The sequence below is a fragment of the Puma concolor genome, chromosome C2 (assembly GCF_028749965.1).
Source record: "Puma concolor isolate L17-30 chromosome C2, mPumCon1.1.hap2, whole genome shotgun sequence".
NCBI lineage: Eukaryota > Metazoa > Chordata > Mammalia > Carnivora > Felidae > Puma > Puma concolor.
The window spans coordinates 111958131-111972919 of NC_141675.1; the positions used below are offsets into that span (position 1 = coordinate 111958131).

At 35.8% G+C, this 14789-nt stretch overlaps 1 protein-coding gene across 2 annotated transcripts in view; it reads right to left on the minus strand.

The window, feature by feature from the left end:
- Positions 1-3195: 3195 nt before the first annotated feature.
- The window catches only part of TBC1D23 (TBC1 domain family member 23), a 59719-nt gene continuing 48125 nt past the window's right edge, over positions 3196-14789 (minus strand). Inside the window, exons 15-19 of one of the 2 annotated variants that reach the window (XM_025914009.2) lie at positions 13962-14006; positions 9854-9942; positions 7416-7551; positions 5692-5886; positions 3196-4865 (exon numbers count right to left, since the gene is read on the minus strand). In XM_025914009.2, the coding sequence (XP_025769794.1) occupies positions 4784-4865; positions 5692-5886; positions 7416-7551; positions 9854-9942; positions 13962-14006 (547 nt within the window). In that variant the 3' untranslated portion in view covers positions 3196-4783. The remainder of the gene's footprint in view (positions 4866-5691; positions 5887-7415; positions 7552-9853; positions 9943-13961; positions 14007-14789) is intronic. The other variant, XM_025914010.2, reaches the window with a different exon arrangement.

The window sequence follows — 14789 nt, forward strand, 5'->3', positions numbered from 1 at the left end:
GCAGGAAGATAATAATCTGTTAATTTCTGCTATGTTTAATTAGCCCGGTGAGATTCCTGCGTCAATACTGGCCACTTACAACCTGTCAAAAAAAAGGCCACCCATTTCATTTCGATTTGCAAGTTCATTGGCATAAAGTTGTATGTAACAGTGGTACCAAACATGGCTGGGCATGTTATTGGAACATCGAAGCAGAGACACCCAGTAGGCAGTTGGTCCTAAGCCTCAAACTCCCATATGCAGGCTGGAGGCTGATTTAGGAGTCATCAGCAACTTAAACTAAGACAAAACTCTGAATATGGGTGACAAGTTGCAAGTGGACTATGAAAGGCACAGGTATAAGAGGGGCCTGTGAAACCTGATAAGGGGCCACCTGAGAGGTAGGAAAACCAGGAGAGAAAGGGCCTTCAAGACCAAGAGTCTGTGGGCACTGTCTTCCCTACGTCGCATGCAGGGAAGCCAGTGACTTGAATTCTAGGGAGGGAGTGGTAAGAAATAATACAAACTGTTCTTGAACTTTCCTTTAGAACTTTCTGGGCATAATGGAATCGCTGGTCACGGTTCCAGTTCTGGCTCTGACACTGATGTGATGTTAATACCTAAGGCAAATCATCTCGTTCTCAGGACGTTTTCATCATCTGTAACACAAGAGGATTCAGAGGCAGAAGGTGAGAGGCTGGATGACCGAGTTTGCACAGTCCTCCTGTCACTTCACTCTGACTCTTCAACCACACAGCTCTGTCTTCACGTTTCCATATTCCCTTTTATCTGCCACTTGAAAAGTAGCCAAAGAATTAAACGACTACACTAAATGAATCTCCAGAGCCCAGATCAAAAGCTGGAAGTGCCAACCATGTCTCACAGTTTTAATAACCATTGCCAGGCTGGTACTGATCAGATTTCTACTTTTTTTTTTTTTTTAATTTTTTTTTCAACGTTTTTATTTATTTTTGGGACAGAGAGAGACAGAGCATGAACGGGGGAGGGGCAGAGAGAGAGGGAGACACAGAATCGGAAACAGGCTCCAGGCTCCGAGCCATCAGCCCAGAGCCTGACGCGGGGCTCGAACTCATGGACCGCGAGATCGTGACCTGGCTGAAGTCGGACGCTTAACCGACTGCGCCACCCAGATTTCTACTTTTACTCCAGAGGATCTATTCCAGCATCTCCAGCTGCCCGAAAGCCATCTGTTTACACGTCTTGACATCAATTTAAACTCAACCATCTGAAACTAATTTTATCATCTCTAAAAGAGCTTCTCCCATGGGCAACTGGGTGGATCAGTCGGTTAGGCCTCTGACTTCGGCTCAGGTCATGATCTCAATCTGTGACTTCGAGCCCCACGTCGGGTTCTGTGCTGACAGCTCGGAGCCTGGAGCCTGCCTCGGATTCTGTGTCTCCCTCTCTCTCTGCTCCTCCCCCACTCATGCTGTCTCTGTCTCTCACAAATAAAATTAGAAAAAAATATAAAAATAAAAATCTTCTCCCAGCTTTCCTCTTACATATAGGCACCACCATTTATGCTGTTTTCCAATTCTCCTAACTCCTCATGCCCTCCCCTAGAAAATCTAAATCACTTCTGTATCATTCAAGTCTTTTCTCCTCCACCTCTGGTTAAGAACAGGGCCCTTCTTACTTTCCTGCAGTACCCCTTGATTGCTGCCTCCTTTTCTGTCCTTGTGACCACCATTCATGGCTAGGCCTTTCTCATTTTGGGGAGACTGCTTTTAGGCAACTTAACTGGCCTCCTTTCCCTCAGCATCTTACCCTCCAATCACTCTTCATATAGAAGTCAGTCTGGGGCGGCCTAAGTTCAATTTTTCAGGGTGAGGTAGTTATACAAATGACTAATATAGATGAAGGGCTGAAAATTAGAATTGGAATCATCTCCACAATAAGAACAGAAACTGTCAAAGTGGATGAGATCTTAGGGGAATGTATGGTACTCCAAACAAAAGATCAAACTTGGGAATTACCAAATTGGGCTTAGAGCTTTGCACAAATGTCCATCGAGTGATGAATGGATAAATGTGATATATCCATACAATGGAATATTCTTCAGCCTTAAAAAGGAACGAAATTCTGACACATGCTACAACATGGATGATGCTTGAAAACATCATGCTAAGTGAAATAAGCCAGACACAAAAGCTACTTATTGTAATGATTCCCTTTATCATGAAATGTCCAGAAGAGGCAAATCCACAAAGACAGGAAATTAGCAGCTGCCAAGGACTGGAGGGAAAAGGGGAGTAACTGCTAATGGGTATGAGTTTCTTTTTTGAGCAACCAAATGTTCTGAAATTAAATAATTGTGATGATTGCACAACTCTGAATTTGCTAAAAAGCATTTTGTAGACCCTTCAAAAAGGTGAACTTTATGGTATGTAGGTTATATTTCAACAATTTTTTAATGTTTATTTCTTTTTGAAAGAGAGCACACTAGCAAGTGGGTGAGGGACAGAGAGAGAGAGAGGGAGATACAGAATCTGAAGCAGGCTCTGAGCTGTCAGCAGAAAGTCCGATGCAGGACTCGGAACTTGTGAACTGTGAGGCCATGACCTGAGCCAAAGTCAGACACTTAACTGACTGAGCCACCCAGGTGCCCTGAAGTGATTTGTTATCTTAGGTGATAATTCTCAGGGAGTAGGGAGGGAAGAGGGGATACCTTCCCTTTCATTAACTCAATTTCTTTCAGCCTTGGTTTTCTAATCTTGGAAATACAGAAAATGGTAACAATCTCATAATGTTGCAAACTCTGCAATCCTTGAGAGTCAGTAAGAGGTGAGTATCCCATAGTGAATTCTAGTTCTGTACTTAGTGGGCCACTTAAGGAAGGATGAGCAGCCTTGTAAGTGCCTAGTACAATCAACAAAATGTATTTTTATTTCATACTCATGATTAGTAACTGTGATGTTATTTCAGAAGAAGAAACTAAAGTTCTGAGAATTTAAGTGGTTAAAGGTAGTAATTTATTCATGTGGAATTTAATGTCAGTAGTTTTAAACTAACTCTTTCCCCCTCCCTATACAGATGAACACAAACAGGAATCTAATACTTTCAAACTTAAAACCTGAACATTAAATTCCACTGAGGATAGTCCTCAAATTTCTAATTTTGTGTTATCTACACAGATTTGCAAATGGGGGCGGGGGGAGGGAGGGAGAGGGAGAGAGATTGTCATTAAGAACAAAGTTCTGAGCAAATTGTATTGGTTTATTTACAATTGTAATTTTATAAACAGTAACACAAACATCTTTACATTAATATTATGAAAAAAGTCCCATGGCTGAAATGGGCAAAAAATGGAGACTTCACGGCATTTGTAAAGGGGGCACCAAAAAGAAAGAAAAAAAGAAAAGAAAAAGAAAGCAACACAACCGTTGTGGGTAAAGTCATAAATATAGTATGCACCAGGTGCAATTTCACGCAAATGTCTTCAACCACTCAAGAAACTGCTTTTATTTAGATATTAGAATAAAATATCTTGAACTATGTTGCCTGTTATTCGCTTGATTTCCATTAAGTAAATTAAAATAACTGGCTATAAACAGTGTACATCTAAATATTTTTTCCTATAAACCCCTTAGAGATAATCCATTGCGTTTTAGGACATAGCAGATCGTTAGGATTTGCTACTTCCCAAAAAGACTTTATAAGGAGTCCTTCCATAGCCCCAAACATGTTCCCGATTTCTCTCACCAGATGTGTCTAATATAGACCTCAATAAATTAAATTGAGAAAGCTGCAAAGTAAAGCAGATCACTTTTTAGTTCTGTCAGATTAAGAACATAAAAATAGTTTCGAACCACTGGAACAGAAGACAAAAACCACAGAAGAGTAAGAAATTTCAGAAAGAGCTGATAAAACAATTATAGTTTATATAGCTCTCTGATTATTTGGCTTTTATTTAAGTGGATATTCGTTGTGGTCACAGACCATAATCTCAGTAAGGATAAATCAATGTGTGCACAACAGCTGTTCTGAAATATCCCAAATCAAATATTCCACTTGTAATAAAGACCAATGACATTTTTATAGATACAACTCTGTCCCCCAAATGTTTATTTTAATCTTAATACGCCTACCTACTTATAATTTTAACCGCTCCTTAGAAACCAGTAGGATGAAGTTTAAGATCTGAAGCACTCAGTGTTCAAATCATTAGCTAATGGGAAAAGATGATTTAGAGACTGATACTCCAACATTTCACTAGCTGGACTGCATTTCTGGGTTGGCTGGAATCTTTATCTGCTTCGTTAAAAACATTTCACATTTTTTAAGAACAGAAACAGCAAGCTAATTATTAATCTATGTAATACTTTCAGTTTCTGATACTGCCAAGTGGATAAAACTAAATGTAGCAATTAAAGGGGTCTCTTCAACTAATTCTATCTCTAATTTTCAGTGAAGACATTGCAAGTATATATGTGCATGGATGTTTTTAAATCTGAAAGTGATGCATATTCCCTTTTAAAACACAGCTCTTCAAAACAGAACTGCATTCTGTACCCTTAGTTCACAAGGGTAGAGGGTCAGTTACCTCAAAGTCATTTAATAACTGACCTTTATAAATCATTTTACAAAACCGAAAATGCAAAAGAAAATTTAAGTAAAATTTTAACTGTCTAGAAACTGATTATAATAATTTACACTTAGACCTGCAATTCAAGCACCCCCATGAGCAAATGAAAGGTCTTCTGTTAGTACGCAATCAGGAAAGTATGTCCATGTTTCTTTCTCTTGGTTGCCTTAATTTCTTTTGAAATAATTCTCTCTTATATTAACTTTCCAAAGCATCCAAAACTTTCATGATCTGTTGTTTAATGGCTTTAGTAGCATCTCCTGCATTTGGAATCAAATACCTAAGGGGGGAAAAATATACATATATATTAACATAAATTGTTTTCCCTTCAGGCCTCAGCTTAGGTGACACTTTCAATGCAAAGCTTCCCCTAACCTACAAAGCCAGCAGACATACCCTCATATTTACTCCCCATAACTTATTTCAATACATACATGAAAGCATATTTTGAAAGAAAGAAAATCTAAGTGTGCAAGCTGGTGACTCTTCATAGCCAAATGGAAGGAACCAGAGATCTGGAGACAGGACAGCTCCATTTGGTCCTGTCACAAGCAAGGTGTGAGGATTTGGAAGTCATTCAACTCCTCTGGGCTTCACATTTTTATAGGATTATAAAGATGGTTTAGTTTCCAGATAAGTGAGGTCCTATGGCCCTTGATGCCCATCCATGAACTGTTTTGTCACGGGTCCACAATAAGATAAGGAGTTTGTGCCAGATTGTAAATTAAATATAACACTCAACACGTTGCTTACTTCATGGATATTTTTTCAAAAGAAGAATTTTTTGATGAACGGAAGTAGAAACACTGACTTACATTCTGAGACAAGCTTCTTATTTGATAAACCAGCATTTAGTGCAGCAATAGTATAAGGACCCTTCTGTCAAAAAGTTAATGAAATTAGCTATGAAACTTACTGAAACCATGTGTTAATAACTAATTGACATATGATTAAGGGTATGGAAGAAAAAGATAAGCAAAGAATACTAATTAAAAGTGGCTCAAGTAGCCTATGCCACCATCTATTCTCCAAAAGAGAGAAACAAACTGTGTTTAATAATGAACTAATTCAATAATTCAGATAATACCATTCTAAGAAAATCTTACCTTTCAATTGCCAAGATTTCTATTCCTGAAGCACTGCTATTTCCATACTTGAAAGTAATTAGCTCAGGATGCTTTTTTTTAGATGTAATTTTAACTACAGAATTTAGTGCTTGTCGAGACTGTATATAAGCCAATCCTTTCCGTGAAAGAATCTCCCTTAAACAGTACATGTGTGTTGCAGTAACCAACAGATGACTTAAGAGGCAAAAAAAAAAACATTAAACAACAAAAAGAATTTTAGACACGTCATGCAAAACAGCTGTTACTTCAACCAAAAAAAATTCAACTCCAGATGAAATTACTTTTGAATTAAAATGAATCATCTATAAACAAACTACCCAATAAAAGTTCTTAATTTTCCTTTAGTTGTATGGAAAATTAACATTTTATTAATAGGAAATCCTGTAACTGTTTAAGAGCAAAGTTTCTATTTTATGTAATAAAAAGTACAATACTATTAAAAATCATTAAAATAATATTTTTAGAATCTATTCTATATGGTATATGGAATACAGTCCTTTTCAAACTTTTTCACAATACTGCCTATATTCATAAACTACTCTCAGTCACTATACCATAGTGTATACTTTACATCAAAGACCACTAAGCAATAGTTGGGCTGCCTTACATATTTTATAATATTCTGTAACTGGATCTTGAAGGTAAAATGGGCATGGTGTTATTAACATACCCCCTTCCTGTGTCTTAGCTCACTTTTAATGTAATGCAATGATATACTCTTACACTTTTGTGTAATACAGTAAAATCTTGGATTGTAACTTGTTCAGTGAGTGTCCCAGAAGACGAGCAAACCTTTCTAATACATTTTAACTTGATAAATGAGCGATGTCTTACGAGTAGTACATGATGCCAAACATCACATGATCGCAACTGAGCCAATGGTTCCTGAAATTCGCTTTGATACACGAGTGCTCTGGATTACAAACGTGTTTGCAGAACGAATTACGCTCGCAAACCAAGGTTTAACTGTGCAGTAAAACTATAAAAGTCCAAAACGCAGGACACTCTGCAGAATACACAGCCTAGCCTCAAAAGATTCATTCATCATGCAGAAAAGGGGAGGTGGTGGTAAAGGCAGAAGTACTGTTGCACACCGGCTGAAACTAAAGAGATTGACAGGTAAATACAATGCAGGAACCCTGACTAGCTATTGGATCAAAAAGGAAAAAAACGACTATAAATAATACTTTGGGGGCACTCTGAAAAATCTGAGTGTGACATGTATGTTGAATGATGTTCATTTTAAAGTTTTTAAAGAGTGATAATGCTATTTTAAAAAAAGTCATAATGCTATTGAAGTTGTATAAGAGAATGCTCATATTCTTGGGAGATTTACACTAAAGCATTTTTGGGGGTTAAGGGTCATATCTGTAAGATTCTTCTGAATGGCTTGACAAGAGAGAACTGTATGTGTATGTGTGTCTATAAATAGATATATAAACAGATTGGAAAAACACAAAAAGAAATTAAAATCTGGTGAATTGAGAGAGGCTTATGAAGATGTCAATGTACTGTTTCTTCAACTTTTTAGAATATTTCAAAATAAAAAATTACATTAAAAATATTTTAAAAATCAAGACACATAATACAAGTTGACAAAGGAAAATTATATCTTATTGTACTTAAAGAAAATTTCTCCTGTGGTTAAGTTTTTTATTCCCCAAATTTAATTTTACTTCTGAAGAAGGCATTTAAAAAAGTACCTAGGAAACATGTGTCCACTTTCTTTCACTTCTTTACAAGGAAAATGATGCTTGACGTCTGGCTTGTTTATCCAAGTCTGAATGTTTACAACCTCTTTTCTGTCATCATCTGACATTGAAGAGCTGTCAATTTCATCTGAAAGAGTTTAAAGTGTTAAAAGTGGGAATTACCAACTTTAAAAATGAGACATTCCTTAATAGCTGGGAAAAAAAAATGAGTATTTTAAGCATACCGGTTGGGGGAAAAGAAAGACAATTCAAATCCTGTTGCTATGTTTCCTTATGCCACTGGCATAATACAGAAATATTATGAAGCATTAGGCTACATGGTAAGAAAGTCAGGTGAAAATACTAAGAATACCCCGTAACACTGTGTGTCAACTATACTTAAATAAAAAATAAATAGGGGAGCCTGGGTGGCTCAGTCAGTTAAGCATCTGACTTCAGCTCAGGTCACGATCGCATGGTTTGTCGGTTCGGGCGCCGCGTTGGGCTCTGCGCTGGCAGCTTGAGCCTGGAGCCTGCTTCAGATTCTGCATCTCCCTCTCTTTCTGCCCCTCCCCTGCTCATGCTCTGTCTCTCTCTTTCTCGAAAATAAATATTTAAAAAAATTTTTAAATAATAAATAAAGTAAGTAAGTGTGCCTAGATGGCTCTGTCAGTTAAGCACCCGACTTCAGCTCAGATCATGATCTCACAGTCTGTTAGATGGAGCCCCACGTCGGGCTCTGTGCTGACAGCCCAGAGCCTGGAGCCTGCTTTGGATTCTGTGTCTCCCTCTCTCTCTCTCTTTGCCCCTCCCCTGCTCATGCTCTGTCTCTCTCTGTCAAAGATTTAAAAAAATAAAACAAAAAATAAATAATGTAAATAAATTTTTTAAAGACTACACTGCCTGAGGAATTTCAACTTTTTTGCTTTATGTAACATGACTCTAATCTATTTCTAGACTATAGAAAGATGGCTAAATTTTCCAATAATAAGCATCTATCTTGAGGGCAAAGATGTTACAGTTATTTTTCTCTCGCTGTTTTTTGACTTTAAGAAAAACAACAAAAATCCATCCTTGGATAAATGAGTAAAAATCTCTACATTAGCAGTAACATTTATATAAATAGTAGACCTTTCAACTGTATTCTTCTGCAACTGCTTCTTCACTCTGAACACTGTAAAATTTATACATGTTAATACACATAGCTCTAGTGTTCTCATTTTCATTACTGTACAATTTCCCAAATACAAATATATGTATAAATATATGACACATGTATGTATACTATAATTTATCCATCCATTTGCCTCTTGGGAATTAAAAGAGTTGAAATGAAAGTCATTAAAGAAAGGAGCCGAAATATTCAGGGGCAGACTGATAAATAACAGGAAGAAAGCAACAAAAATAGAAGGGAGAGGAGAAAAAGAAACAGTGAGAAATAGCACACAGAAAATTTCATTTACCTCAATGCAAGTTTTTAGGAAGGTGATTTTGTAAATATTTATTAAAATGTCAAATGTGGCTCCCTATAATGTATTAATCTTACTGCTAAGAATATAGCCTCTGTGTGTACTTAGAAAAGTTCAGATAGTTATGTATAAAAATATCTATTGCCATTTGAAACAAACAAAAAACCTGAAAAACTACCAGTGTGAATTTTGAAAGACTGATTAAATAAATTATGGTGTGTTTATGTGATAGAAAGAGAACTAAGGTGGAATATGGGCTGAGATGGAAAATATACAGCATGTATTACTAAGTAGAAAAAACAAGGAGAAATTTGGGAAGGTTTTTTCTTTTATTTGCTACATTGATTTACTGCTTTATTTTTTCTAACCCAATACACAGATTAACATTCGTTATTATTACTTAACCAGGATAATCTTGGCAGCAGCATTATGAAGCAAAGTAATAAATCATTTTTAAAAATATAAAGACAACCACAGACGATGATACAATTTGCCTGGTACAATATCCCCACCTTGTGGCCTTTTAGGATATTACCTCGAATTTAAAAAGGCTCTTTCCAGATGTCTCCATTTTGGAATTCCCTGAACTTTAGTCCCACAGCTCTCAATCTCCCAGGTGGGTGGATCAAGGGGATTTAAATAAAATCCCATGGATTTAAAAACTATTTCAACATGGATAATTCCCAGATCAGCACCACGTTATTAGACCTCTCTTCATCTAAAGACTCCTATAATCAAATGCCTACTCAGCATTTCTGCTTGAATTCTAACAGGCATAACTTAAGAGGTCTAAAACCAAACTCTTAGGAAAAAAACTAGAAAAAACTTAGGAAAAAAGAACAGACTCTCCAATCTCATCTACAGAATTTCATTGTGTCTTTTTTTTTTTTTTTTTTTTAAAGTTCAGCTAGTCTCAGAATGATCTCTATAGTCATTCCTGGTGCCTAAGGAAAGCATCTACAGATAAGTGTACTACTACACCTGTGTCGTATTCTTCTTCATCCCCAATGCTGAAAACAGGCTTTACACCACGGTAAGGCTTGCCCACTCTGTCACTGCTGCTCACATGCCTATATTCAAAGAATTTTAGAGGGGAAATTATCACTTAAGAAGTTAACCGAAGATTTTTACCAAGTATCATTTGAATATTTATACAAAATGTATACATTCTTTGTTCCTCACCCCCATATACCACCCAGCTTTAGAATAGCTATCTATGTTAAGGAAACTGTAACAAGATAGGAAATTATGTTAGCAAAAGTGGCATAATGTCTTGACAGGCTGAATATTTTCAATCTGTAAAAATTAAATTTTAAAACAATTTTATTATTCATATTAGAACTAGTGCTTAGATCTGTGTAGCTTTAGGGAAGTCGTTTAACCTCTTTGTGATTCTATTTTCATATCTGTAAAGTGGTAGTTAACAACAGTACCTACCCTTCAAGGTTACTGTGAGAATTAAATTAGTTAATATTTTGTAAAGCTCTTAGAACAATGCCTGGCATCTAGCTAGTACTATGCACATGTCTGTTAGGTAAAATAGATTATGGAACTGAATACTCCAATTCTAGGAGGGGTGTTAAGGTTTTCTTATATGGGGCAAATATTTTGGGGGGATATAAAATGGGATTTTTCCTCCCATTTTTTAAAATCATAGTTTCAGTTGTACAATATGATTCAACAATTCTATATATTACCCAATGCTCACATTATAATCCTCCTTTTTTCTTTTTACTATTACTTTTGCTTTAATAGAAACTAACATGCTACTAGTTCTTTTACATAAATGTAAATAAACCATGAAAATTAATCTGCCTTTCTTTTTCAAGTGGCAGAAGCATAAACAATAAACTTGATTAGTTCTTGCAGGAAGTATAACCTCTTTTTACTATAAAAATTTATACCTCAGTACTTTTCAGGTAATCTCAAACAAACCAAGAAGAAAAATTAAAATATTTCAACAAAATACATGTTTTTGTGGAAAAAGCACTGTATATTTGTAAGATAAAGGTTCCATCAAGATTATCTACAATGAAGGGGCGCCTGGGTGGCGCAGTCGGTTAAGCGTCCGACTTCAGCCAGGTCACGATCTCGCGGTCCGTGAGTTCGAGCCCCGCGTCGGGCTCTGGGCTGATGGCTCAGAGCCTGGAGCCTGTTTCCGATTCTGTGTCTCCCTCTCTCTCTGCCCCTCCCCCGTTCATGCTCTGTCTCTCTCTGTCCCAAAAATAAATAAAACGTTGAAAAAAAAAATTAAAAAAAAAAAAAAAAGATTATCTACAATGAAGAAAAACTGGCTTATTTTTATTTATTGATTGATTGATCATATATCAAGAGATAGTCCAACATGGAAAAAATTGGGGTTACATGTCTTTAATCTTAAATTCAATTTTTCCAGAATATAGAGATAAAATATGTATTTTAAATAATACATATCATCAATCAAAATCTTATCATAACCTAATTTTGTTCAATGAGGCTTACTTAAATCCTTACTTCTCCCAAAACATTCCTCAATGGAACACTTACTAGAAAAACCAATGAGAGCTAAATGTATAACATTCTTTGGGAATTATAAACTAATCAATACATAATTTACAGTTTAAGTTAAATCATAAAATCATTTTATGTTAAAACATATCTAATGTAAAGTTATCCAGTAAATTATCAAACTATACTCATTAGATAAAGTGAAATAAATAATTCAAATACCTATGAAACTCAGAATCAGCCTACTTATAAAAGACAAAGATAATACAGCTTTGTCTAAAAATACTTTAGTGCCATCTAGATTATAAAAATTTATGATTAAATTATTGGTTCTCTCCTGACATTAAAGCATAATTAAACCGATGTAACGTTGAAAGTAATAAGGATAATGTTTATAGTAAATGCATGAACCAGAATTCAAGTATGAAAAGTGAAAAGTTTTAAAAAAACTAATCATTATTGATCTACATTTATAATACAAGGCAGTTTTTATAAAGATTGCTAAAGATTACTGGGTTATTCTTAAATATTGGCTAAAAATTAATGAAATTTGGGGCGCCTGGGTGGCTCAGTCCATTAAGCGCCAACTTCAGCTCAGGTCATGATCTGGCAGTTCGTGGGGTTCAAGCCCCATTTCAGGCTCTGTGCTGACAGCTAGGAGCCTGGAGCCTGCTGTGGATTCTGTGTCTCCCTCTCTCTCTCTGCCTCTCCCCCACTTGCACTCGGTCTCTCTCTCTCTCTCTCTCTCTCTCTCTCTCAAAAATAAATAAACATTTAAAACAATTTAAAAATTAATGAAATTCACTGTCTGTACTCTTTTTAAAAAGCAGTATGTTTATACTTTTTTAGTTGAAGTAATAACAGAAACATCTATAACATATTTTGACCAGGTTCTAATTTATTTACTGAGCTCAGAAAGAAACCCAATTCTAACTTTTCACTAAATTCTATTTTCAAAATAGATACATTTACCTGTAGATCAGAGAAAATAAGTTAAATTTTTATAAATTTAAGAATTTGGGAGAAAACCTGGGAGTTAAAATTAGACTAGTTCAATGGTCCTATAACAAGAAAAGGTAGAAAGAGGATTCACAAACATTATAATTTTAAAAGAAGCAAATGGCTTTAAAATAGTCTCAGGTAAAACTGTAATAGAAGCTCTGTAATTGGCATTGTGCAGGAATAGTTACAGTAAATAAAAACTCTTACCACTAAGTTAACAGTGAACTAGTGCTTTTAAAAATGTTACTTCCAGTCACTGAAAACATTGAAATGACCAAAGAAAAATTCAACTCCATAATTCCAAAGCTTAATTTATATTTAAAATACAACTAGAATTTATTTTAAAATCTCCATAGATATTGCTCTAATTGATATTCTAATTTAAACTGCTTAATGGGGCACTTTGGTCGCTCAGTTGGTTAGGTGTCTGATTCTTGATTTGGCTCAGGTCATGATCTCATGGTTCTTGGGATTGAGCCCCACATTGGGCTCTGCACTGACGGCATGGAGCCTGCTTGGGATTCTCTCTCTCTCTCTCTCTCTCTCTCTTTCAGGATAAACTTAAAAAAAAAATAAACTGCAGAAAAATGCTGTAGGTATAAAAACTACAAAGCTATATAAAGGTATTAAGTTAGTAGCGTTCTTCTGTGCACCCTAATTGAAGGTTCAGTAGATTTTTAAACTTTAGACTTCTATAATCTAATGACAAGTACCACATGTTACTAGGGACAGAGAAGGGATGGATTATACATTAACATGTCCACCAGGACCTAATTTCTTTCATGGAAAACTAAAGAATTGTGGTTCTTTGGAACTGATTTAGATATGTGAAGTCACCAACCTAAATATACAAATCTAATTAAGAAAAATCTTTTAGGGGCGCCTGGGTGGCGCAGTCGGTTGAGCGTCCGACTTCAGCCAGGTCACGATCTCGCGGTCCGTGAGTTCGTGCCCCGCGTCGGGCTCTGGGCTGATGGCTCAGAGCCTGGAGCCTGTTTCCGATTCTGTGTCTCCCTCCCTCTCTGCCCCTCGCCCATTCATGCTCTGTCTCTCTCTGTCCCAAAAATAAATAAATGTTGGGAAAAAAAAAAAAAATTAAAAAAAAAAAAAAAAAGAAATATTTTAAAAAAATCATAAAATTACATAATATACTTGAATTAACAACAATTTCGAACTATGAACAATGCCCTTTGTTAGGTGCGATAATACTCTATACTGTTAGGGCAGGAAATAGAAATACATTATCTCCAATGCTAGACTCTGCCAACTCTGAGACTAATTATTTTCTTTGTTTCACTCCTCTCTTTCAGAATAAAAACTGCAGGTTTTATGAAGTTCTTGGATTTGAATGTACTTGATTTTCATCTGAGGAATGGGAGATATAAAGAAGCATGCAAGGAAAAAAAAATTAAAATGATCAAGCCAAAAAACAAATACAGCTCAATCAATATCACACACTCCTGAAAGCAGAATAAGAAAAATTCAGCATTTGAAAACAGCTGCATCAAATTTAAGCCAAGACAGTGTGAGGCTTATAGACAGCATGAGGCATGCTAAAGAAAAGGATGGTCCCGTAAAGCTGCTCTACTCATTGGCTTACCGCTCTGTACATGCTCTGTCTGGCCAAGGAAGATTGAAAGACATTCTATAGCAAATTGAGGTAGAGGACAGAACAAAATGATTATTAAAAATACAACAGCTTTAAAACAAAAATACAGTATAATCACTTTTTCTAACCCAGAGCATACATTATAAAGAAAATGTTTTGATCATCCCAAGTACAAAGAAAAATGAAGAAAAGCCAGTTTCAAGTCAGAGTTATCACTTGTTCATTTTAGAATAAAATGTTAAATGTTCATGCTACCAAATGTAGCAATAGTACTCTAACCCAGAATGTACTGAAAGTAAAAAAGTTATAGGCTTTTGAGAACAGACATAATTTTAATGAGCAAAGAAGACTTTCAGGCTTGATAAAACACTTTAATATTATTTATGAGTTGACCATTTTAGACAGGTACAATTTTTTTGGATTTGTGAAAATAATCCATTCTTCCTTGCTATTTACTAAATGGGGGAAAATGTACTTTTGTATGCATAGGTACTATAACTAATAAAGTAACAACAGTAAATTCCTAACATTCAATTCTTAAAGTCAAATATTTCAACTTTCCTAGGATACTGCAAAATAAGAAAGTGAAATTAATATCACACATTTTCAAGACCAGATCTGCTTAGAAATAAGTTTTATGCTGGAATTATTAGTTTTGAACTGTACAACAAGAAAGATGAATTAGACTAATATGTGGAGGAGAAAACATTATGGACTCTCAGTTCCAATAAGAAACACTGTAGGGGCGCCTGGGTGGCGCAGTCGGTTGAGCGTCCGACTTCAGCCAGGTCACGATCTCGCGGTCCGGGAGTTCCAGCC